Source organism: Erpetoichthys calabaricus, chromosome 2 (assembly GCF_900747795.2).
Source record: "Erpetoichthys calabaricus chromosome 2, fErpCal1.3, whole genome shotgun sequence".
In the NCBI taxonomy this organism is placed as follows: domain Eukaryota; kingdom Metazoa; phylum Chordata; class Cladistia; order Polypteriformes; family Polypteridae; genus Erpetoichthys; species Erpetoichthys calabaricus.
The window spans coordinates 50,618,670-50,646,077 of record NC_041395.2 but is presented as its reverse complement, the minus strand read 5'-3'; the positions used below and the strand labels follow the sequence as shown (position 1 = coordinate 50,646,077).

The 27,408-nt window shown below is 38.6% G+C and overlaps 1 protein-coding gene across 4 annotated transcripts in view; it reads left to right on the top strand.

The window, feature by feature from the left end:
• LOC114645883 (uncharacterized) overlaps window positions 1-27,408 on the top strand; it is a 235,378-nt gene that overhangs the window by 158,251 nt on the left and 49,719 nt on the right. For all 4 annotated transcript variants that reach the window (XM_028793784.2, XM_028793783.2, XM_028793782.2 and 1 more), the window contains exons 16-17: window positions 11,132-13,647; window positions 21,471-21,561. In XM_028793784.2, coding sequence (XP_028649617.1) covers window positions 11,132-13,647; window positions 21,471-21,561 — 2,607 coding nt within the window. The remainder of the gene's footprint in view (window positions 1-11,131; window positions 13,648-21,470; window positions 21,562-27,408) is intronic.

Below are 27,408 nucleotides of genomic sequence, written 5' to 3'. Positions count from 1 at the left end.
TATGGAGAGCATTTTCGAAAATATTCGTTTATTGGAATTATAAATGCCAGGGCAGTGTGGACAAAAGGACTAATGTCTGCATTTTTCAATGAACACGTAATAAGTGTGGACACAGCCTAAGCCACACTAAACATTTATATACAATACCTTCCACAAAGCTATTCAGACTCCTGACCAAATCTGTATTTTTTTTCTAAATAGCAAGTTTCACACAGAATCTTTCATATTTTTATCTCAATGCATTAAAGAAGGAGCAGCATGGGTAATAGCAAAGAATCACAATAAAAGCTAAGCCCCTATGCCGCACAATACAGAATAAGGGAGTCCTAACTGGCACATCACACCCTCCCGATTTATATCTGTATTGTTTGTCTACTTACTGTTTGTCCTTTCTATCAGCTGAGGCCTTGTCACTGCTCTGCTTAAAACACTAAACCCCCTTGAGGAGGTACAGAAGTCCTTTTAAGGCTAGACCTCAGACTATGTTCTCTGCCATGTCTGCATTCTCGAGAAGCACTTGCTGGTCAGCTCTAAGCCCATAAAAACCAGAAGTCACCTGGCTGGAGCTCCCACCAACTCCCAGGCAAACCATCGAGAGTCTGAATACGATGAATGTTAGCTGTGTTACTCTGCTGCAACTTTCTTTTCTGGAGAACCGGACAATGCTTTGTCAGAGACATAAAACAGTTCTTAATTATAGCTCCCTGAGTCTAAACCCATCTTGGAGGAAGGTTTTTAATAACCCATCCAAGTCACTGAAATGTGCCTCATCGCCATGCTGTTTTACATCATATTAACTGATTTAATTGCTAATTTTAGTGAAAACACAAAAGGATATACCGTATATATTCGCCATTAGTTCTCCTGCAGATAAGTCAGGACTTGATTTTATCGTATAATTCCTGGTATTTTATAATGTCGGTTGTATAAGTTGAATGCGGAAAATTCACGCTATTGGTCCAAGAGATTATGAAATGCTAACGCCCATCTGAGAGAGTAACCACGGAGCACATGGCCTTTTTTTTTCTACGTGGGTGCGGCAATGTTCTGTATCAGCGTGTGCTCCTAACCTCTCCTCTCTCTGTCTTTCCTTATTGTGCCTGCGTGACCACACAGTAATACCCAAACTATTCCAAAGCAACTTTTGCACTGATTTCTATTTTTTGTATCTCACACCCTCATATACCTTTATCGTAAGAGCATCCCTTATCTACGATGGAGCGTTCGATCAGAAGAAAATATGAAGCTGGTTTTAAATTAAACGTCATTGAAGTAGCGAGTGAAATTACAACAAAACTCGATTTATCTGAGAAACTGATGTGAGATTGGAGGAAGCAAGAGGATGTAAAAAAAAATAAATAAGTGTCACATTTTTGAACGGGCATATAAATCGGGTCTGATTTTATGATCGATTTTTTCGGGTTTCAAGACCCGACTTATACGCAAATATATACGGTAAATCAGTGAATTCAGTCCTGGGGACTCCCTGTGGTTGTAGGTTTTTGTTCCAACCAAATTCCGTTTTTCATTGGACTCTTAGCCTAATTAAGTGAGTCATTATTTCCCAATTTCTGTGTTTTGGAGTCAATATATAGAAATTACAAACTAAGTTTGGTAGATTTTTATTAAAATGTAATAAGCAGTTCAATGGGGAATATGTAGTGTTTTTTAAAGTCATTAACAGTATTTTCAACCAAATTTTAATTCTGCTTTTCCAGGTGTTCTGGTTATTTAATTGATTATTTACTAATTAGCGGGTCTGACGCTGAAGTCGTTGCTGCTTTCATCATCCCAGGTGTCTGCTCTGCTGGTTGTTGTCACTATTAGGGTTAAATGAAGAGAGCAAACTACACAGGAAAAGGAGAAAATAATAGGAAAGCAACAAAAGAGAGTTAAGCATTTATATCTTTAGACAAAAATAGAAATATTTCTAAATGTCTTATAAATGTAAAAACCATACCGATGTGTTTTTCTGAATGCAGAATAAGAGAAGAGTAAAAAAGACCAGCTAATAAAATGAGATCAGTTGTTATCAACTATTATCACCGATTGTGCATCTGGTTGGAAAAAAAACCTGCACCCACAGTGGGTCCCCAGGATCGAGTTTGGGAACCACTGACATAAATCACAAAATCCAAAAAAGGATAGCAATGATAGTGTTTTCAAGACCAAAGACATTTATTATTTAAGATTCACAGTTATAATAATTGAATTCTGTGCTTCCTATAGTAAAGGGCTCTGTAAAGTGAAACTGTAAAGGTGCCGTGAATTTGCTGTACCTCATGATGATTCATTCTTTTCAATTCTCTTTCCTTAATATCCTTGTGAAAAACCGATTAGCTCTTATTGAAGGTCTTACTGCTGAGTGAATGGCCTGAGCAAAACTGAATTTGCTGTGAATTTCTGTATTTTGCTTAGCAAAATTAAATGCATGTCAGTCCTAGTGAAATTTTTGCCTTTGCGATGAAAAGAAAGGTGTTTGTTTCCCATCTGGAAGTGTTTACATGCATTAATTCCACATGCATGGCATTTAACTAAAAATATCAGGACTCTTTTTCTGTCATATGTAGACCCCAGTATGCCAGATAATGATGACAATCTTGGCGATCACAATCCTAAAGATGTAATGGAGCTGGAAAAAGAAAACTTGAAGCTCCATGGTGCTTGTAGAGTGCATATCTCCCACCTCTGTTGAAGGAGTCAGTAAACAGGAAAGGGTGGCTGTTAGGTAGCGGGAGGGGGGGCTTCTGTGGAGTGAGATTTTCCTGTGGAAAAAACACAGTAATTGGCTTAATGGTGTGTTTTCAATGTGTCTTTGAGTGGAAAATATGCAGAATGTTGCATTTTTAAAAGCATAGCATTCTCCTCTGCAGTATTGTAAATGAGTGGTATAAATAGAATTGGTTTTAACAGTGTGATAGAAATTACAAGCATTACACAGCTGCAGAAAAGAGTACAGGTAACGTAGGTGTGAATGAGGATCTAGGGACTGATTAGTTCTTGTTTTCCATCTCTTAAAATTCTTTAAACCTCTAAAAACTTGTTTTAGCAAGTTTTAACATTTTACAATTACTAAATCACCTGCATAATAAACTTAAGTGTCACTTTCACAAAACTACGCATATTGTAAATTTCCTCTTTTGCTCATCACTAGTCTCATTATATCCCAGTATATTTTTGTGTACACAAGACATATAAGACAGTGTACCAGGATAATATAGTGTGCTATGCAAGTATAGGCAAATGTGTATTAAATTAAAATATGCATTGTTTTTATCACTTGTCTGTTTGCCATTGGTATTTATAAATTTCTGTTTTATTGCTTCTATACAATCCTATCTATCTATCTATCTATCTATCTATCTATCTATCTATCTATCTATCTATCTATCTATCTATCTATCTATCTATCTATCTATCTATCTATCTATCTATCTTTCTGAAACTTGACTAAATCTGTATTTTTTTCTAAATAGCAAGTCTCACACATAATTCTTCATCTCTGTGATATTTTTATCTCAAAGCATTAAAGAAGGAGCAGCATGGGTAACAGCAAAGAATCACAATAAAGGCTAAGCCCTTATGCCTCACAATACAGAATAAAGGAGTCCTAACTGGCACCTCACACCCTCTTGATTTTTTTCTATATTGTTTGTCTGCTTACTGTTTGTCCTCTCCACTAGTTGAGGCCTTGTCACTGCTCTGATTACAACGCTAAACCCCCTTGAGAAAGTACAGAAGTCCTTTTAAAGCTAGACCTCAGACTACGTCCTTTGCCATGTCTGCATTCTCGAGGTCAGCTCTAAGCCTATAAAAACCTGAAGTCACCCGGCTGGAGCTCCCACCAGCAGCTTCTGTTTTCACTTGTTTTCAGCCACAACTCCCAGGCAAACCAGTGAGAGTCTGAATATGATGAATGTTAATTGTGTTACTCTGCCGCAACTTTCTTTTCCGGAGAACTGGACAATGCTTTGTCAGAGACATCCAACATTTCTTAATTATAGCTCCCTAAGTCTAAACCCATCTTGGAGGAAGGTTTTTAATAACCCATCCAACTCACTGAAATGTGCCACATTACCATGCTGTTTTACAGAATATTAACTCATTTAATCGCCAAATTCTTTCTCTTTCTTTCTTTCTTTCTTTCTTTCTTTCTTTCTTTCTTTCTTTCTTTCTTTCTTTCTTTCTTTCTTTCTTCATATGGTGGTATAGAAGTTAAAAGAAACTGGGTTAGAATCCTGATGACTCTTCAGTCACTGTAACTCTATAAAATATTCTGCTTATCATGACATGTAAAAACTTATTAATTGAAATAAGGTCAGCTAATCAGCTTTTACAGTGGTATTATCCAAAAAAAAAATCTTAATCATCTATATAATTTGTGGCCAACAAGGGGCACACCAGCTCCCCAAACTCGACACAGAGTTCAGCAACAGTTTTTTTTTTTTGTTCAGCTGTGGGAAACACTTTTCAACCATTTCCCACCAATACACAGTACAAAAGCAGAGCAGCAGCACTTTCTTTTCTTGTTCTTTTTCTTATTTGATCTTTCTCTCTCTCTCACACTCTCTCTTCTTCTGCCTCCACTCCTACTCTCACAAGCTTTGTCTTCTCCCTGCTGACTCTGGCTCCTGGAATGAAGGCAGCAGGCTTCTTTTATGCTGCACCTGGGAGTCCTTCCCGTGCCTGTTAGCGTGGTCCTGAAGCTGCCAACTAGCGCTCTGGGGGAGGTAATGCCCTGTGCCAGTTTTCTCCCCTGGTACTTCCGTTATTAAGGTGTCCCAGCCATGTAAGGGCTTTGGCCATCTGCCACAAATGATTAAACAATACTTATGCCAGTCAAAACAAAATGTCAATTAAGTGACCATTGTATAGTAAGTATTCACCTTGCTATCATAAATAAAATAATGTAAATGTTTTAAACCTTCATGATAATTCGCTAGTCATCTGCAGTACCTTAATTAAAGGATAAGTGTCTGTGTGTCCTTCCAGTTGGTATGTCCCTGTCATTGCAAAAGATGGCACACATTAACACTGCTTTTACAAATCCTATATTAAATGGCATATAACAGAGACATGCATTGCGACGTGGACTGGAAATGTTATATTGATTACTTAGATTTCAACACAACTTGTTAATTATAGTTCTTTTTCAGTATTAGTCATTTTCAGGTAAAATGGACCATGACATGATGAAAAATATAGTTCAAGTTTAAGTTCATAGTTGTGTTTGCATAGTATACTGTATACTATAACATTATATGTTCTGCTCATATATAATCATTCACTGATCATTATTTATAATTCTTATACACTGTGGTATTTCTTATGTCTGATAAAAGTCAATGTTTATTGAGAGAAGCTTGGCTAATAAGGGTTTACCATCGTCTGATTAACAAAATAAGGCAAATGTATTAAAACCATAATGACTCATTAATCATTCTTAAAAGTTGTTATACAATACTTTGGCTATCATGTAAGATAAAACAGAATCCCATTTTAGAAAAATTCCCCTAGTAGGGGTTTTCATTATAATTAAGTATATGCCGAGTTCATGTGTGGCTTAGATTACTAAAACTACACAGTTCCAAATTTGCCCACAAGGTTATTGCCTTTTGGGATTCTACCACTATTACCTGCACAATTAAAGCTTCTAATGAGGCGTACGTTGCAAGTGGTCATTTTTCATGCTTTCAGGCATATGACAGCACAAATAGCCCAAGTCAATAACATACTTCCAACATTTATTTATACAGGATGGAAACTCAGCTTAGATCTAAATGATAAAATGTTTAATTTCTGAATAGTTTGTTTGGTTGATGGTTCTGAAAAGTACCCTCGGGAAAGTTAAATGGCTACAGTGATTCTCTCTCCCAGGGTGTTTTTCCGAAACCCTTCTTTGAGTAAGTTTATAAAGTATAATATGACAGAAGATCATAACATTCCAAAGACCATTTTAAGCAAATGCAAGCTTGCAGGGGGCTAGAGGATAGACACAATGTAGGAATTGTCCGTAACAGGATCAGCTCACACACATACACACTCAAGTTGGGCCATGTTAGAATAAACAATCTTAAACACACATATGTTTGAGAATGTGGCATGACAACCAGAGTAACCTAAAACAAAAAACTGAGACATGGAGAGATTGTTCACCAAAAAGAAGTATGTGAGGATAAGTATGAGGAATTGTCAGATTAAAATTAGTGTTGGGGTAACAGACAAGATCCCAGTTTTTTTAAATCCTTACCTCTTTGATCTGGCTATGGATGTGTAGACTCATGGGATAACAGACTAGTCCCCCTGGTGCAAGCTGTTGCTGATGACATTGTAATGCATGGCACAAGAAAAGAGGAGGTGGAGAGGAACTTGGAAGGATGGAGAAGGACTTTGGAAGGTAGAAGATTGAAGATAAATAGGAATTACACAGAATATATGAGGTTTAATGATGATCAAGAATTCAGAAGTTAGCATGCTGTGAGAGCTATTGAATAGAGTGGATACAATTAAATATCTAAGATCAGTGGTACCCTGAAGTGGAAAACTAGATGCAGAGATAACCCAGAGAGTGCAGCATGGATGGAACAATTGGAAGAAGGTATGGGGAGTATTGTGTGATTGAAGAATTAAGGCAAAGGTTAAAGGTAACGTTTTTAAGACTGTCGTAATACCAGCAACGATGTATGCAGCTGAAACATGTTCAGTAAAGGCAGTGCAGAAGTTTAGATGTGGCAGACAGGAGAATGTTGAGACGGAAGTGTGGAGTTACAAAAAGGACAGAATAAGAAATGAGACAATCAGAGGTAAAAGTGGGAGAAATATCTAAGAAAGTAAAAGAACGCAGGTGGTATAGACACGTGATGAAGTGAGACAAGGAGTATGTGGGCAAAAGAGTGATGGGAGTAAAGATACAGAAAGTGGGGGAGACCAAAGTGGACGGAAAGAGTAAAAGAAGATTTGAAGGAAAAGAGTCTGACTGCTGAGGAGGTGCAGAACTGAACTGTATTGAGATGGTTGATCAAGCACATTGAACCGACAAAGAAGTAGCAAAAGCTGGATAGGAAGAAAAAAAACAAGTAGAGAAAGTTCTTCAAGAGCCAGATTCAAACCAAGGTTCCTGAGCTACAAGGTAAGAGAGTTAATCACACCACCAACAACAAGTGAAAAGTCTGGAAATTAAACAAATACACTTGGTGTCCATCTAGCATGTAGTGGCCAACCCAGTAAGAATTCCGATTCCACAAAAAAACACCCTAACATACAGTACGAGTAATGTGAAGACATTTGTACCCTTTTTTAAGGGAGATGTAACTGCAAGTACTATACATTATGCAAGTCAAGGTGGTCTCTTGGGATCACATGAAATGGACAGGGCCATGGAGTTGATAGCAGACAAGAAAAGCGAGCACTTGGACTTACAGTGAACACAGTGGACAGGTTTGTGGTGGAGATACAGAGGTGCTGAGTGTCTGAGTGATAGTAGGGTAGTGTGTCAGTGCCGATACCCTCCTGAAATACCACTTCAGCTTCATAATTACATACAGAAGGAGCCCCCATGGTGCAATGCTGGCCTGTCCCTCCCCACTCCAGCTGTTATGGAACACAGGCCTGCTCTGTCAGGTCAATTACAGGGCTGCTGTTACTCAGAGACACTTTGAGAGGAGGCAGCTTTAATTGTCCAGATGTTACTGTGATTATAGGAGCCAACCAGAAAAGAGTAAGAGGTTGAAATTTGAACTTTGTGGCTAGAATCGTAGTTTTTTATTCTGGAAGCTGTAATGCATGCATTGTGAGAGGAGCTAAATGTTAAGTGTTTAGTAGTTGACGCTGAATTTCTCTTTTCATACTGAAAGCACTGTAGCATGATCATAATCTTTTTTTTAATAAATATTCAACAAATATTTCTGTAGTATTTGGGGGTTAGTATACACATTTTCATGTCAAGTTAGTAGAAGTGTAGGCGTATCTTGTGTTACAAAGCAGACAGGGTAGCACTGCTGCCTCAAGCTCCCAGTGTCTTGGTTTCAGTCCTCACCTTTGGTCAATATGAGGAATTTTCAGGTTTCTTCTCTGTATGTGTGTATTTCCTCTTTATCTATTATGGAGTTCCTCTTGCATCTCAAAATGTGTATTTGGATAATGGTGGTTCTAATCTGGCTGAGTATGGGTGTATGTGAGGGGCCTCCGGTGATGAACTGGCATCCCTTGCAGGACTAGTGTTGCAGTGTTAGTCCTCCAGCACTCCAGGAATCTGATGTAGATGAGGCAGGTTTAAGGATATGATCAAAATCAAGTGATAGTCAGAGTCACTTTTAGTTGGCAGTACTTAATGTAATAATAAAGAAATTTAACGTGGTAGCTTTGGAGCTGCTTATAAGAGAGCACAACATTACATACACATAACATAAGTTAAATACAGTTGCAGAATAGTGCAATTATAAAGAAGATGTGCAAACGATGGGCAAATGAATGAGTGTGCATATATAGAGTGTGTGCGCACGCAGGCACATATATGTGCATAAGCATACACACACACATATTCACACCTTCATGTATGAAAGAGCAAAGAAATAAGCAAGGGAGACAGGTAAAGTACTGGTTTATGAGGGCTATGGCTCTGGGAAAGAAACTGTGTAGATGTCTATTAGTTTTAGTCTTAATCGACCTAAAGAGTTTACCAGAGGGGAGTTACTGGATCAAGTGATGATGACCTGTGTGAGATCAGTCAGTGGTGAACCTTCTTGTTCTCTATTTGTCTTTGCTTACCTCTCATGGTGGATGGGGGTGTGTGCCAAACTGTGCTGGTGTGACAGAGTGTGTCAATGGACTGTGTGCATGCCCTCAAGGCCTCACGACTGCTGACTGTGACACTGGTGAGTATTTGCAATATTATAGTTGACAAGGATCTTACTAATATGAATTGACTCGGTGACGAGTCACAGTGATGGGTTGACTGCACAGGAGAGGTGAACAAATTTAGGGGAACAGTTAAGGGATCGGTCACATCAGCTATGTTGAAAACACCAGTGCCAAACAAAAGCATCTGGAACATTCAAAAGAATAGGACAGACAAGTTTGATAGTGTTTTGAACTTGCCAGACTCAATCATTCTGAACTGGTCTGAATACTTTTAGTCAGGTGGAACCATTTAACTTCTTCAAAGGCGGCCTGAGATCCCTGAGGACAAAGCTGTTGTATCTGTCAGTATGTGAGCCCTGTGATCTGGGCTTCCTTCCTTTGTAATCTGCACTAATGCCCTTTCTCCTAAACCGTCCTGCTCCCACGGGCTATTAATCATCAACACAACCGTACCTGGGAGAAAGACCGCACCACCCAGCAATAATGTGCAGCTGTGGCTGAGAGTGAACCGGACAGCTTAAAGCTTAAGGCCTGGCTGCCAAATGACACATCAGACGGGAAGGGTAATCCATTTTGGAGTTTACAATTAAGCAATCAGTCAGTGGTATTTGGATCAATGCGAGTTCATACAGTACAACCCGGAGGGCCGTGTGAGTAGTTGCTGGGTGCCACAAAAAGGAAAGCAATTTGTAAACATGTTCAAGTAATACAGAAATAAATCTAACACACTGAAAATGTATTATTTACAAGTCTATCCTTTCATCTATCTACCCATTAGTCGCCTAATCAAAAAATCATTTACAGTGTAAAATAGGACACAAACAAAGGTAAAGAGTTGGGGCACCACCTTGGTGACCCATATAATTAGATTTACAAAAGCAAAAGAAATTAAGCAGTAAATGCGGAGTAGTCTTTTCAGACTGCAGTTCTAGATAGAAACTAAAACAAGATGGAGGACTTCTGAGTTTTGAGTTGAAGTGGCAGGAACGGCAGGGCCATGGAGGACATACAGTGAAGTGGCATCAGCAATGGAATGGCTGTCAATCTTCCGTTCTTCAGATGGAGGAGAAGAAAATTTATTAGAACACAGAGCCAACCCCTGGTTTGGAAGGTAATTACCATCACCAAAGCTCTTAAGATGTCTCCCATGAACATGCGCACGACAACAATAAATTTACGCTATTTTGCAAATAAATTAGTAGTCCTGGCAGACTGAAATCCAAATTGTAGGTTATTGGGTGCATGTATGCAAGTGCATCTTGTGTTTTGAAAATTGTTTCCAAAATTGGGCAATGCTTTACCATAATATTTACAGTAGTTTTTTGAATTCCTGCATTACATTTGCATTTCACAGTCATTTGTGGAATCACATAGCATATTTGTGAAATGACTTAGTTTTCTTTTATTTATTAACTCTGCCAAATAATGCCAACTGTGACATTATACAATTACTTTTGTGATTTAATAAAATATATTTACAAAATAACTAGAGCTGAGCAAGTTACTGCATTATTTTCGCGTTAACACATTAATTAATTAACGCCGACAAATTATTTTATCACGCTTTAATGCAGTTTTTGTTGTTATTATTATTATTATGAATGCCTCAGTCTTGCTAGTGATCAATAGAGATCAATGATCTGTTTTTAGACTTTTAAAAGAAGAAATTGCATTGAAGGTATAATAAAAAAACTGGAAAATATGATTATGACAATTAAGTTAACTTTGCTATTAACATTGCAACACTATGTTAAATTATTCCGGTGAGTTTACTATTTATTTAATTTTTGCACAACCTCCCCATCTTCTGGAGGGGATGAATGCCCAAGTTGCCCTAAACATAGACATGCCAATGGTTACCAGTTAACCTAGCATGTACTGTAAATCTCTATGATGTGAGAGGAAATTGCATACGGTCACAGAGAGATAATGCACACTGTGCATGATCCTACAGTATGTCTTCATAGATGGAATGCAGCAGGCTAATCAGTACACCATTCTTCAATTTATGAATTATTCCAGACAGTGGTTTAATTTAGAAACAAGTTTGAAAGTGATGTGTATTGTGACACCTGGGACCACATTATGAATAACAACAAGCATTAACTGAGTGAATGAGTGAGTGACCACTGGGCAGAAGAGCTAAAACCCCATTTCACCTATTTGTCCTTTTGGCTTACCTAATTATTGAGGATTTTTTTTTGTTTTTTGTTAAATTTCCATATATGATTTGTTGAATACATCTTAATCTTTCTTTCTGTCCTTTTTTTAGTTCTCCCAGACTCCATCCTGGAACCATCTGCTTTACTGAAGTCCATGCCATACCTGAAGATAAATAAACTTCTGATTCTGGATTCCCAGATGAAAATAACTGGACCTCCTACCTCACCTCCCCCTTCAGATTCCTTTTCCACCTTACAGAGTTCACCAGCCACTCATCTTAAATTACAGGAGACATCCTCAGACTTTCTTAATGTACAGACAAAATTCAGAACACCGGTGACTTCCAACGGCAGGCCAACAACATATAAAACTCAGCCCACATCCACTTTAGAAAATGCAGGAAAAGGTTCAAAAATAACAACTCAAAAGTCCCTAATCTTACAGGATGAATTTATTGATCCTCCTCACATAATACAAACCACAGCAACAGATCATCACATCCATTTGACAAAAGAGCCAGTGACTCAAGTTGCCCAAAAATCCTTCTTAACTAGTGCCCCCTTTCACACTGCATACATAATCCACCCAACCAGCTCAACCATGACCTCAGACTCTCCTAATAGTAATATTCGGGCAACAGTTAGTGTTTCTGCTGACAAGCAAGTTGCCTCTTCAACACCATTCATTTTTGAAGATGTAAAAGCCACACTCAAATCTCCTTCTAGTAGTCAAGACCTGCCTATACATCCTTCTACCTTAAGTAAAGCACAGACCACAGTCATATCACCTGTCACTAGTCACAACATGTTGCAAAACTCTCTTCCTTTAACAAATGCGCAGACCACCAATATAACTCCTCTCACCACTGAAGACCTGCCACCAAACCTTCCCATTTTAATGAATATTCAAGATTTAATTGCAACTCCTTCCTCAACTCAACATGAGCCTTCAAATACTCCTACCATGTTCAAAGCTTCAGCTACAAGTCCTCCATTAAACAATGTACAGGTTACACTAAACACTCCTCTCATGAGTCAAAGCATGCTCAAAAACCTTCCCATTGTAATGGACACACAATCCACAATCTCAAATCCTTCCACAAGTGAAGGTACTCCCTCCAACACTCCCACATTAGCTGAAGTACAGGCTACATTGGTAACTCCACCTGAAAGTCAAGAAACATCCCTAAATCCAACTACTTTATACAGTGTGCAGGCTACACTGAAAGCTTCTCCTGTGAGTCAAGGCACATACCCAAACCTTCCTGTTGTAAGACACGTAGAGTCCACAACTGAAGTACCCACCCCAAGTCAAGACATGACCTCAGATCCTCTCACTTTAGATAATGGACAGTCGAAATTCATGACTCCTACCGTGAGCCAAGACACACTTCCAGCCCTTCCAGTTATAATGCATGTACAGTCCACAATCTCAGCAGATCCCATGGATAAAGTCATGACCTCTCATTCTCTTCCTCTAGATGATGTATTCATAACTCCTTCCACAGGTCAAGCTATGCCTCCCCATTCTCCCATATCCATATCTCTATCTGCTATGCAGACCACTCCTACAAGCTTCTTCTCCCTAGAAGAAGGGCTTGAAATATCTCCAACTGGACAAAACTCATTTAGAACTCCACTCCATCTACATTCAACATACACAGTCCCTCCGGTATTGCTGGCCATGCCGCCAAACTCTTTTATCGATTATGAAGACAGCTTTATTCACCCATCTGCACAAAGTAAATTACCTTCCCCCCTACCACTACAGGCAGCACTTAAATCTCCAAATACATGGCACACATCAACAGGGCTTCCAGCTTTAATCAAAAAGAGTAGAACCTCTGCTACTTTAAAAAGCATTTTAGAAAGCCCCACCTCTACACAAACTGAAAGCAAAACTCATTTAATTTTACAAAAGACATCAACGAACCTTCAGTCTTCTCATGTGGTGTCTCCTAGCACACAGCATACTGCTTTCACTCCAGTCACTATCACACAGCCTAATTCACACCCTACTGTCTCTCTAATAATGCGTACAAGTGTTCCCACTTTGATAGGGTCAACTGCAATTCCTTCCTCTGCTGTTGGAGTAGACTCTACTACCTTAATGTCTTCGCCCTCTGTTCTCTCACAAAGATCACCTCTGTCATCCAATAGTGATCATACTCCATCAACAGTCCTAGACTTTCCACTAGGTACATCTTCAGTCTTGACAGTTTCTTCTTTGGACTATATGGGTCTTTTTCTAGCCCAGAAGCAATCTGAAATCTTGAAGCCTTCCTCCTATATCCCCACAAAAACAAGAAGTGAGACATCTCCTACAGAGAGCAGCAAGCCACCACTATTTAATTATAAATTCCCACCAGTCTCGCCAAATTTCCAAAGGTCAGATTTGAAAACTACAGCTTCAATGTCCTCTCTTAATTCTTCTCCTGTAAATAAACAGTCATCAACCAGGTCCAATGTAGCTATCACACAATCCGACACATCATTCTCTAGTTCTCCACCTTCCAGGCCCACCTTAAAGTCTGACCCAGCACCAATAGTGTGCTTACACAATGGAGTTCTACATCCTGAAGGAAGCAACTGGCTTGAATCTCAGTGCAAGGACTGCTCCTGCCTGGTAAGATGGTTTCTTCCTTTGCATAACCACTAATCTTTGATAATAACAGTGACATCTGTACAGGATCCCTTCCATCACTTTTATAAGCCTGTTTAAGAATCATACTGTCATTTGAAATTAAAGCCCATGCTAAGAATATTAGACACAAGTGAGGACTCAGTCCTGAATAGGATACCAGTTCATCTTAGGGCACCCTCACAAACTCTCTCTCTCTCTCCCACATACACACACGCACTCACACACTTGTATACTGGGTCAACTTAGAGTCTCCAATTTACCTAAAAGCACATATTTGAGGTGTGGGATGAAAACAGATTACCTGGAGTGATAACTTACTCCAGCATGTAAACACAGCGCAGTGAGTGACCCTAATTTTCAAATATTTTTGTGACCATGAATTTTCTACCTTGTTTATCCAAGTCACTAGGGATCTGATATCTTTTCTAGTAGCATTGTACACAAGGTGAGAACCAAATTTGCTTATAGTGCTGACCCATTACAGGGCACAGCCATGAAAACAGCAGGACAGTTAAATAAAACATTTTATTATTAGTATTATTATTGTTATTGTTATTATTAAGAGTTGCCAGAGAGCCTTGCATGCATACCCAGAGTACCAGGGATGATTATACCACACAAGCAGTGCCAGTGCTTAGGAGATGAGAGGCAACAGTGATAACTATTGTGCTACTTTAGTGTCCTATTAATTCTTTATTAAGAGTTACAGTAATTCCCTTTAGGGTTTTTTTTTTCCATAATGATAAACTTTATACCTTATACATTACATTAAAATGTTACTTTGTTTTAAATTGGCATATCTTAAAAATACGGTACAAGTGGAGCTATTTGTTAAGATGAGAGAATTTGAGTTTGTGTATATAGAAGTATTAAGAAGATGTCATCAGTGAAACCCTGTCGGTCAAATATAAACAAGCATACAATGGGTTTTCCTGTAATATTGTGAATAAACTTACATGTCAGTTTATCATTTGCCTAATAGATTTTCAGAATATCTCATCTTCTTTCATTCAACTTTTGTTCATAACTTAAGTTTTTGGTTTTCATTTTCTTTCTTAATGGTCTCACCTGTGTTATACAGGGTACCCACATACATCTAAAACATGAAGGATGTCTCACATTGTACATTGCTCCTGCTATTTTTATATGCCCTCCTGAGCTGTCTGCAAGAAGAACTGAATAAACATTTAATTATGCTAGAATTTTTTTGAGGCCCCCTTTGCTCTTTTTCACTCATGCTTTTCTAAGTTGACTGAAAATTGTTCTGCTAATGTTTTTCGTTGGTCAAATGTAATAGACCTATGTTTTTAAAAGCAGTTCCTCATCATTATTAATTTATGCTGTGAATGGATTCTCAAACTTTCTATTTATCTTTGGGTCAGTAAGGACGACCGTTTTGACAGATCATCAATTTTTCCTTGGCTGTTAAAATACCAAAATGCATTATGACATAAAGTGATTGCACCAAGAGCTGCCAGCTTGTAAAACCAATTGGTATCCTCCCATGGTTCACTTACCCGCCCCACCTTTCACGATTCCTTTCTGGTGGTCATGACCACTATGTACTTAGTGCTAATGAACTCGTCACATGATAAGTGTAGATAGATAGATAGATAGATAGATAGATAGATAGATAGATAGATAGATAGATAGATAGATAGATAGATAGATAGATAGATAGATAGATAGATAGATAGATAGATAGATAGATAGATAGATAGATAGATAGATAGATAGATAGATAGATAGATGTTTTATGCAAATGTATTGCTGTTGTTATAAAGGAGCCCTCGTAGAGTTTCTTAACAAACATCTGTTGAATAATTTGCTGGCTCAAAGTCCTCAGTGTTAGTGTGCAAGAGAGAGGATGTGCAGCATTGTTCGTAATGACACTCAGTTTTTTTTCAATTCTCTCCTTTGCTACAACCTCCAGGGGGTCCAGAGTGCATCCTATAACTAAGCCTGCCCTTTTAATTACCTTGTTGATTTGGTGCTTCTCTCTTGAAGTGATGTTACTAGCCCAGCACACTACAGCATAAAAAATTACACATTACACATTACATTACACTGGCCATCACAGAGTTATAGAAGATGTGAAGGATGTAACATCCCACACCAAAGCAACGCAGTCTCCTAAGTCAAAAGAGCCTGCTCTGCCCTTTCTTATATAGTTTCACTGTGTTGTGAGACCAGTCCAACCTGTCATTAATGTGAACCACCAAGTACTTGTAGGAGTGGACCATTTTGACATCCACTCCCTGAATAATGACCGGACATATTGGTGCAGTGAAAGTCAATAAGCAGTTCCTTGGTTTTGCCAATGTTAAGATGCAGGCAGTTCTCAAAGCAGTGCTCTCCTATCTATTGTTCATTCTGTTGATGGATTCTTTTCCATATTCTCATTTTCCGTCACTTTGCCCTTTTTCACTTTTGGTGCCTACCTTTAAGATTTTATCCTGATTTATTTCGCTTAAGCCAGTTCAAAAAATTAATGAATTAATAATTTAATTATTGCTGGCAAGAATCCCTTTGCTGCTTTTTATTGAATACAAACTTGACCTTCAGAAGAAAATCAGATTACCTTCTTAACTAAATCTTTGACTGTTCTCATTCTCTATAACTGCTGCTACAACCTCACTCTCAACTTAGTATTTGATATATGTTATCAATTAAAGTTGTTCAATTCTTTATTTATATGAGTGATCTGATGCATATCAGTACAACAACAACATTTATTTATATAGCACATTCTCATACAAACAATGTAGCTCAAAGTGCTTTACATAATGAAGAAAAGAAAAAGAAAAGACAAAGTAAGAAATTAAAATAAGACAATATTAGTTAACATAGAAAAGGAGTAAGGTCCAATGGCCAGGGAGGACAGAAAAAACAAAAAAAAAACTCCAGACGCTGGAGTAAAAAATAAAATCTGCAGGGGTTCCAGACCATGAGACCACCCAGTCCCCTCTGAGCATTCTACCTAACAAAAATGAAATAGTCCTCTTTGTATTTAGGGTTCTCACGTAAGGACTTGATGATGATGGTCATGCAGACTTCTGGCTTTTAATCCATCATTGTTAGAACATCTTGATGCTTTGAGTAGATCGTGGTGGCGCAAGCGCCACCGCAAAGAAACCTGGAAAAAGAAGCAGAAGAGAGAGTAGGGGTTAGTACAGATTTTAGAGCCACCATGAATAGTTATTATAATGAATTGAATATACAGAGTATCAGGATTAAATTAAAGTGAAATTATGAGAAGGTCATGTTAAATTGATGTGTTTTCAGCAGTTTTTTAAAGTGCTCCACTGTATTAGCCTGGCGAATTCCTATTGGCAGGCTATTCCAGATTTTAGGTGCATAACAGCAGAAGGCCGCCTCACCACTTCTTTTAAGTTTTGCTCTTGGAATTCTAAGGAGACACTCATTTGAGGATCTAAGGTTACGATTTGGAATATAGGTTGTCAGACATTCCGATATATAAGATGGAGTGAGATTATTTAAGGCTTTATAAACCATAAGCAGAATTCTAAAATCAATTCTGAATGACACAGGTAACCAGTGTAGTGACATCAAAACTGGAGAAATGTGCTCGGATTTTCTTTTCCTAGTTATCCTAGTTAGAAGACTTATGGTGAGTGTGAAAATGAATTAGTGAACCTGCGGTGGGTTGGCACCCTGCCCGGGATTGGTTCCTGCCTTGTGCCCTGTGTTGGCTGGGATTGGCTCCAGCAGACCCCCGTGACCCTGTAGTTAGGAATATAGCGGGTTGGAAAATGGATGGATGGATGGAAAATGAATTAGTGATTAAAAAAACACAAGATAATCAAATGAAAATAATGTTCTAAAGACACCTCATGAAAAGTAGCATACAGCCCACACAAAGAGAACTATTTAGAGATCATACTAATTTATTGTCCCATGATGATGACTGGCTTCTAAGTCGATTTCAATTTCCAAGAGCTGTCCTCATGGAGCTGTGTGCTAAACTGGGTCTGGCTTTACAAATGGTAGACTTTGAGTAATTTTGCATTACCTGCTCCTTTGCAAGTTCTGTCCATCCTTGAGTTTTTAGCCACAGGAGCTTTTCAACATGAGCTGGCTGATCCATCAGGCATTTCTCAGTCATTACTGAGTCTTGCCATGCCAGCTGTGTGGGATGGTATTATCCACTTGTCATTCAGATGCAGTGCAGTATATATGATTTCCTTACACTGTGGTTAAACAAGCAAACATCAAAGTGCAATTCGCAGCAATATCCTGTTTTTCAAATGTAATTGGAGCAGTCAATTGCATGCATATTGCTATAAAGGTGCATTCAGAGAATGAATTTGATTATGTAAATCAAAAGCATTTCCACTCTATTAATGTGAAAATTTTCTGTGATGTGAAAATTAATCTCTTTAATGTTACTGGCCTGGCTCAACATAGTAGTGTTGGGAACACACTTGAAAATGGTGTTGTGTGTGATGGCTGTCTTCTCAGTAAGATAAGACATTTAATATTACCCCTTCGGTCAAAATTGTGAGTTATCTGTATGATATAACCATATAACACAATTACTTAGGTGAAAGTGGGTACCCATTGAAGACCTGGCTTCTCACCCCTATCGCCAACCCACTGACTTAACAAGAGTGACATCATAATGACCTCCATTCTCATGCTTGGGCTGTGCTAGAACATACTATAGGGCATCTTAAGAGCCTTTGGCCCTGCCAGGATTAGACTGGTGGAGTGCTGCTCTAGAGTCCACAGAAAGTGTGTCGCATGGGCCAACTGTGCTGCATAAAGTGGCACACAGTTGTGGCTTGCCTGTACATGAAGAGATGTGGTGTGATGAACCTGACCCACCAAATGATCAGCTAAATCAGACAGCATTACAACTTTGCTTGATTTCAATTAGTAGAATGTTAAAATGGGTAATCAGATTCAGCATTTATTTTTTAACCAATTAATTTAATTTGTAGTCAGTATCACATAGTACAACATTTATATTCCTTAATTCATCGGCCACATCTCTTACAGAATCCAGTATTACATTATGTGACTTCAGAACAGCATCCATCAGCACACAGCCAGATGGTCGCTCAGCAGTTTTCCAAGTCAGGCTTGTAGCCAGCGCCTGAAGATACGCTTGGCACAGCAGCACCATCACCAACTAGAGTCGTTTCCCCAGTACAGGGGTCACCTTTTGTAATATAAACTGAAACAAAATTGAACAGTAATACTGCATCTACTGCCTGCTTGTTTGTCTTATTAAACATGCAAATTATTTACACGAGTATAGATAATGATAAAAAAAAAAATATATCACCTTCACATTTGGTGATGGAGATCCTCTCACACACTGGTAAAATGACGGCTATAAGTGTCTCACCAATAATTCCATCAGCTTCATTGCTCAAACCGAATTCTGCTACATCCTCCAGTGGTGTTGACACTCAGACAGTGGGCTGCGACTCGCCTTTTCACATCGATTTTGATATCTGACCACTTCTTCTTTTATTTTGGGTAATGTGCAACTTTCTGAATTTGAACTTTTGAGTGCCTCTACCATGCTGTGCGACTCCAACAATTTCTTTTGTTGCTTATACCACTGCTTAAGCCACCAAATAGTACTTTTTTTCCCTGCCTCCACCTCACTGAGTAGGACCTCTGTTTCGCATTCACTGAAATTCTTCTTTTTTCACACATGCTTTTGCCATTGTCTTTTAACAAAACACTGAATGGAAGGGGCTATTTATATAGATTTGTATATTAAAATAGGCAATATTCTGGGAGGAGTCAGGGAGGGGCTGACATTGATTGGGATTTATAAAGGGAAAGTTCATACAAGTTTGCTTATGCACAATTTTATGCATCTGAATTTTCTTGTATGTTCGCAATGTTTCTTGTATGTCCATACTCCATGTTTTAGTCTGAATTCTATAGAAGGCATTTATCATAAGACCCCTGGAATCTGAGCCATCTACTGTGCCTTATACAGTGCCCTCTACTATTATTAGCACCCCTTGTAAAAATTAGTAAGAAGGATTAGAAAAAAATCACTGATTTCTGAAGAACCTTCATCTTGCACTGAAAAAATGAGAAACATCTGAGTTTTAATTGAGTCAAGTTTCAATGAAAAACAAAGCCCTCATCAAGAAACAAATATTTTTAACAAAAACACATGTGCCACAATTGTAGGCACTCCTGCATTTAATAATTTGTACAACCTCCCTTTGCCAATATAACAGCACAGTTTTCTCTTGTAACCTTTTATGAGGTTGGAGAATACAGAGCATGGCACCTGAGACTGTTCTTCTTTACATAATCTCTCCAGATCATCCAAGGTCCTCAGGCCTCTCCTGTGTTTTCTCCTCTTCAGCTCACTCCACAGGTTTTCAGTAGGGATCAGGTCAGGGGACTGAGACGGTAATGGGCAGAACTTTGATTTTGTGGTCACTTAACCATTGCAGGGTTGATTTGGACATGTGTTTCAGATCATTATCCTGCTGGAAGATCCCATGGCGACCCAGTTTTAGCTTTCTGGAGGAAGCAGCCACGTTCTGATTTAAAATGTCCTGATATTTCATGGAATCCATGATGGCATTTGCCCTAACAATGCTTCCAGGGCCTTTGGAGGAAAAACAGACCCACAACATCACAGAACCTCCACCATATTTCACAGTTGGGACAAGGTTCTTTTCATTACAGCCATCCTTCTTTTTATACCAAACACACTTTGATTGTTTATTGCCAAAAAGTTCAATTTTTCTTTCATCAGACCATAGAACACAGTTCTAGTCAAAGTTGTAGTAACATTTTCCAAACTCCAGGCGCCTACTTTTGTGGATAACTGACAGAAAAGGCTTCTTTCTGGCATACCTTCCAAATAATATGTTGGCATGGAGATGCTGTTTGATGGTGGTTCTGCAGACTTCATAACCCCAGGATTCTACTTTTTCTTGCAATTCCCCAGCAGTGATCCTTTGAGGTATTATTGCCTCTCTTACCATCCTTTTCATTGTACGTGGGTGTAAAATAAACTTGGGTCCTTTTCCAGTCAAGTTCGTCACAGTTCCAGTTGATGACCACATTTTTATTATTACCCTAACTGTAACTGGCATTTTCAGGTGAGTAGCTATTTTTTATAGCCATTCCCTGAGTTATGAATCACACCACACTTCTCCCTCATTTGGCCTGAATGTTCTCTTTTCTTTACCATGATGATGGTTGGCTAAGGGAATGTGGTTCTGTGTCTCCTCACATTTGTATCCCAGTTAATCAGGAAGTCATTGATTTAAGCTGGAAAGTTCCCATACACTCCAATCAACTTAAAAATGTCCAATTTAAATGGGACACTTGCTTCAGTTACATTAATTTCCAAAGGTGCCAACAATTGTGGCACATGAGTTTTTGTTAAAAATATGTATTTCTTGATGAGGGCTTTGTTTCATTTGAATTAACTTGCTTCAATTAAAAGATGACGGTTCTTCAGCAAAAAGTGATTTTTTTTTTCTAATCCTTGTTATTAATTTTTACAAGGGGTACCAATAATTGTGGAGGGCACTGTATATGAGAAGTTTAACCAACATCACTGATTTGGGTAGTAGGAAAAAATATTAGGGTTTTCAGGAAAACATTTACAAGTAAAAGAACCAAGAAGACAGGACTGTCCTGGCATGCTGCAAAAATTAAAGTGAATCTCTGTATTAATAACTCTTCAAGTTTTCCATAGGTTTTTCCATATGATAACTTTATTTGTTTAATAGCAATAACTAGTTTTTTTTTCCTCTCAGAGACATGTATATTTTATCTTTTTACAGGAAGGCAATGTATTCTGCTCTCAGGTCTCCTGCTCAGTTTCCTGCTCACACCCAGTTTTGGATGAAGATCACTGTTGCCCACTCTGTAGTCGTAAGAGTTGTTTCCACTATTTTGTTTTATGCAGAATGATTATGCCCTCAGAAATTCATGTATGCTAGCACAGAATTACTCAGTATTGATGCCATATAACAATGGTAAGATGATTTAACAGGAAGTTTCATTTGCAGCAATTACAAGGCTGAATTCAAAACACTGACTCCTTGACTAAAATAAATTGATTGAGCCAGTTAGTCATCAAAGCAGCCATTATTACTTTATTATTCTGAACTGCAACAATAACTGGTCACAACCAGGTGATCAAAAACACTGAGCAAATTGCCAAAGCAAGAGACATATTCATAGTCAAAAACAAAGCAAAGATCTGAAACGGAAAGACAGTCAAAAATAAGGATTAGCAAAGGTTTGTTTAGGGGTTTGAATCAACCGACCTTTAAACCCATTTTGTCGATGGTGAATTTCACATCCTCTGAGGACATGCCCCTGACAACACAGGGCATGTTTCCTAGTGGCAGGTACAAAAATATATACAACTTGCCAGGGAATTGAATAATCAAGAAATACATGCCAGAACCATAATGAGGAAAACAAGAACATAAAAAAATGTTAACAAAAATAGTACCCTAAGACCAACTCCACAAGCAGGCTCCAAAATGGGGAGCATGCTTTGAAAGTTCAAATTGCTTTAAATGTTCCAAAATGCATCAAAATGCTTCACAAGTGAGAGGAAAATTGTAAATAAAAAGCTTTGGCTTAAGAAACAAATCCACAAAAAATCATTATAAATTCTTCATTTATGTAAACAAAAGAAAAAACATGGGAAAAAAGCAAAATAAGGACAATGGACTTTCCTAAAAACTCAATCCAAGCCAAACAAGTCAAAATTCAAAAACAGGAGCAAAATCCAAGAACACAAGCAATAATCCAAGAACCCAGAAAAGTTAATACACACAATAACTAAAGCACACTTCCAACGTTAATGAACAACTGAATGATTCACTTTCAGCTTCAGGATTTAACAGGCTGACAGCGGTCCTTCAGCGGTGACATCAGAGTGGTCCCACCTTCTGTGGTATAACCCACAAATAATATTAACAACATTAATACATTCAGTTTGTATAGCACCTTTCCCATGTTCGAAGAGCACAAAGCACAAGGCACATAACTGAACATAGAAACAGAATGCATAGATAGTAAATGATAAACTGAACAGTAATAACAAAAATATACAGCTCAAAAATTAAAGGAACACTTTTTAATCCGAGTATAGCATCAAGTCAATGAAACTTCTGGGCTGTTGATCTGGTCAGTTAAGTAGCAGAGGGGGTTGTTAATCAGTTTGAGCTGCTTTGGTGTTAATGAAATTAACAACAGGTGCACTAGAGGGGCAACAATGAGACAACCCCCAAGTGTTTTCTGACTGTTTTTTCACTAGTTTTGCATTTGGCTACAGTCAGTGTCATTACTGGTAGCATGAGGCGATACCAGGACCCTACAGATGTTGCACAGGTAGTCCAACTTCTCCAGGATGGCACATCAATACGTGCCATTGCCAGAAGGTTTGCTGTGTCTCCTAGCACAGTCTCAAGGAAATGTAGGAAATTCCAGGAGACAGGCAGTTACTCTAGGAGAGCTGGGCAGGGCCGTAGAAGGTCCTTAACCCATCAGCAGGACCGGTTTCTGCTCCTTTGGGCAAGTGTGAATAGGATGAGCACTGCCGGAGCCCTACAAAATGACCTCCAGCAGGCCACTGGTATGAATGTCTCTGACCAAACAATCAGAAACAGACTTCATGAGGGTGGCCTGAGGGCCCGACGTCCTCTAGTGGGGCCTTTGCTCACTGCCCGGCACCATGGAGCTCAACTGGCATTTGCCAAAGAATACCACAATTGGCAGGTCCACCACTGGCACCCTGTGTTTTTCACAGATGGCAGCAGGTTCACCCTGAGCACATGTGACGATGTGCAAGGCTCTAGAGAAGCCATGGAGAAAGTTATGCTGCCTGTAACATCATTCAGCATGACTGGTTTGATGGTGGGTCAGTGATGGTCTGGGGAGGCATATTCATGAAATTCTTGGACCCATTGTCAGACCCTATGCTGGTGCAGTGGGTCCTGTGTTCCTCCAGGTGCACGACAATGCCCCGCCTCAGGTGACAAGAGTATGTAGGCAGTTCCTGGAGGATAAAGGAATTGATACCATTGACTGGCCCCCACGCTTGCCTGACCTAACTCCAATAGAACACCTCTGGGACATTATTTTTCGGTCCATCTGATGCCACCAGGTTGCACCTCAAACTATCCAGGAGCTCAGTTATGCCGTCATCCAGATCTGGGAGGAGATCCCCCAGGACACCATTTGTCGTCTCATTAGGAGCATGCCCCGACAATGCAAACTACTGAGTATGATTTTGAGTTGATGCAATGAAATTTCGGCAACATGGACTAGCCTGCCTCAATGCAATTTTTTCACTTTTATTTTCTGGGTGTCTTTGAATTCAGCTATCAGTAGGTTGATAATTTCCATTTCCGTCAAACAATGTGGCATCCTTTCGTTCCTAACACATTACCCAGTCCATATAAGTAGAGATATCCGGCAGGATTTTTTTCCCATTGAGATCTGATGTGTTTTCAAAGTGTTCCTTTAATTTTTTTGAGCAGTTTACATAAATATAGTAAAAGTATAGTTCTCCAAGTACTTGGGGTTTTCACTTGTACAGTATGTTAACTAAATGTGTTGTGAACCCTAAATAACAATAGCTGTAGATAGATAGATAGATAGATAGATAGATAGATAGATAGATAGATAGATAGATAGATAGATAGATAGATAGATAGATAGATAGATAGATAGATAGATAGATAGATAGATAGATAGATAATTCATCCCCAAGGGGAAATTAAAGTTTTACAGAAGTACTAGTTAGTTAGTTAGTTAGTTAGTTAGTTAGTTAGTTAGTTAGTTAGTTAGTTAGTTAGTTAGTTAGTTAGTTAGTTAGTTAGTTAGTTAGTTAGTTAGTTAGTTAGTAACTAACTAACAACCACCCTTAAAAATACAAAACTTTTGGCTTGAATAACAGAGAGCTGCTGCTGACAGTAACTGGCCTGTAGGTGGCAGTAAGATGGGACCAGACCTGCTCAGATCATACTACAGGTTTAAACTTAAAGTCATTAATATTTGGATAGAGCAGGTCCAGCTTGTAGTGCCCATGTATGGAGTATGCCTAACAGACATTCAATTCAGAATGATTCATCATTAAGATATTGGTACAGAGTTGATCATTTCCTTTGCTGAGTCAGCCAGGATGATGCAACTTGGGCAGTGACATGGATGAATTCAGTCCGCATTTCATTGTCTTGATCACACATTTTAGTTTTAATTGTACTACACTCCCTTTTTCACCATTACATATTCACAAAAATCTCCAGTCCCACTCCTGCTTTTTCCACTCAATCTGATAATACCCATCTAGCATTAAAAAAGCTTCTGAAATAAAAGGTGTTAGCCAGTTTTCCGCATTACCCAAAATTAGAATAGTACTTGAACTTACTGTAACTCGCTATGAGATTTAACAGTTCAAACAACTCTCTATGAGGTCAGGCCAGGTCTGAATCCTTTCCACCTTACTTTTATCTTCACTCCGGACAAGCTTGTAACTTTTATCCTTGATCTGGATAGTCTTTTGCCCTGACCATTTTCAGATGAGCAGCTCCTCTGGTAGGGCATTAATTAGGCAGTGGTGATCATAGTGCTACCAGGTAAATATAGGAATATTTAATATATCCCACTTTACATTTCTCAAAGTCTCTTATATTCTCAGATATTAGAGATGTAGTAAGCCATCAGATCCTTTACGGTCACTGTGTGGCATTTCTCAAGTTTGCAGCCTGTCTGAGAGGCAGTTAAAACGGACCATAGCACAGGTCTGTATTAACAGCTGCGTCTCTTCAGTTTGGTTTAAAAATTCATTCAAAAATGTATGGTAACAAGCCAGACGCCAAATTACTTAACATTACTTATTAATAAAATTACTTAATTACATTAAAAATATTAGTAATTCTAAATAAAAAGGAGAAAGAGAGCTTCTGTAAAGGTTGCCGCATGGCACTCCACTTGGAAGAAGCACAACATAACAAAATGTAATAGTGTGCTGTGCGGAGCCCTGGTGCAATGTTGGCAGGATCATCTCTTCCATGACCCTGCAATAAAACTAAATGACTTAAGGAAAAGGTTTGCATCCAATTTTTAGCAAAATGTATTCTTTTAATTATTTTCCAAACCCGCATATTGCAAATCAGGGTCATAGAGTGCAACAGTAGAAAGGCAACATGAACCACAGCAAAGTATAAACCTACAAAAAAATAAAACCTTGAAGGCTACCAGTAAATACTCCACAGGTTCAAGCCAGCTGGTCTCCCAATACCACGTCGAAAACTTCATTTAGAAGGCACAATTAGCCTCGGATGAAATGCATAGCTGGAACAATAAGCCTGCCAGTGGTTCAGGGCTTCAGCAGCCTCATGTTCCGCTCTTTACTTTTGTTCTAACTAGAGTGATTTATAGGGACTAAATTTTGCATCTCTTGCATAAAATTATATAGTTCTTCCCATGTTTTGAAAATGAGTTCATAAATAAATCTATTAATAAAAATTGTATCACCCACCAATAATTCTGTGGCTTCTCATGATTGGACACATTTCTCGCAATGCTTTTTCACTCGGCCCATCCACAACCAGATTCAAAGATGATAGCCAAGTGCTGATCCACATTCTGCTGAAAGGAGGGAAAGCCCGCCTGTTTTCAATAAACGAACTCATTAAGCCCTAAGAAAATACATATGAATGGCACTTAACTTTAACAAAATGCGACTCAACAATAGAGGAACACCTGCGAACGATTATCTAATAAAGCCGCTGAGCTCACCGTTCAGATTAAGTGCTCTCCACTCCAGAAATGACCATGACATGTCACACTGATGAGCTCGCAGGCATTTTGGCTTGCCAAGTGGCTGTTGAGCCTTTGTGTTGCTGAACGAAGGACTTTTTTTTTTTTTATTAAGGGCCCATGCTTATAGTGCGTTTAACCGTCATGGTCACCCTTTTTTTTCTTTCCACCATCCTGTCTATGCTTTTATAAGACAGGGATTTACAGTGAATTGAAGCTAAAGGAAGACTGTTAAAGTAATAGAATTCAAATTAATGAACCATTCACTTTGTCAGCCATGTTTTTCCTTCTTAATGGAATTAACAAGATAGTGTAAAATTGAGCTGCACATGTTGCTGGAATAGATGAAGAATTCCCATATGAACTTGAACTGGTTTAAGGGGTTTAAACAACTGAAGATCAAATTCATTTTCTTTTTTTGCTAAATGCAAACATCAAAATGTATTTAGGACCTTCTACCTATTTCTAAACCATTACATGGTGGAGTGCCAATTCTTATTTCAGTATATCCAGAGTATGAACCCACCAGTCCGTCACAGGCAGGACAGACACTCACATATACTGGCACTCAGTCTTACCCACCCAAATTCAAGGTGCCTGGCCTTCTTATAAGCACATCTTAGTGAAGTTGGGTTTTTGTCGGGTTGGAACAGGAGGAGATGAATTGTGGTAAACATGGAAAAAGCTCACAGACAGCGAGCTGTCCATCTTTAATTTTGGTACTTAAGTTTGAACCACTTTGAAGCTGTGATGCGCTATATATTTAAAATATGCTTTTAACAATAATGTCTTATCTAAATTTCTGATATATAAATAGAAAAGTTTTTCCATCTTGGCTAGGAAGTGAATTCAAGCATTAAATTGTATTAAGCACACACAGCAATTAAAATGGGCTAAAACATTTACCTTGACTCTTAACATACTTCAAAAACTCAA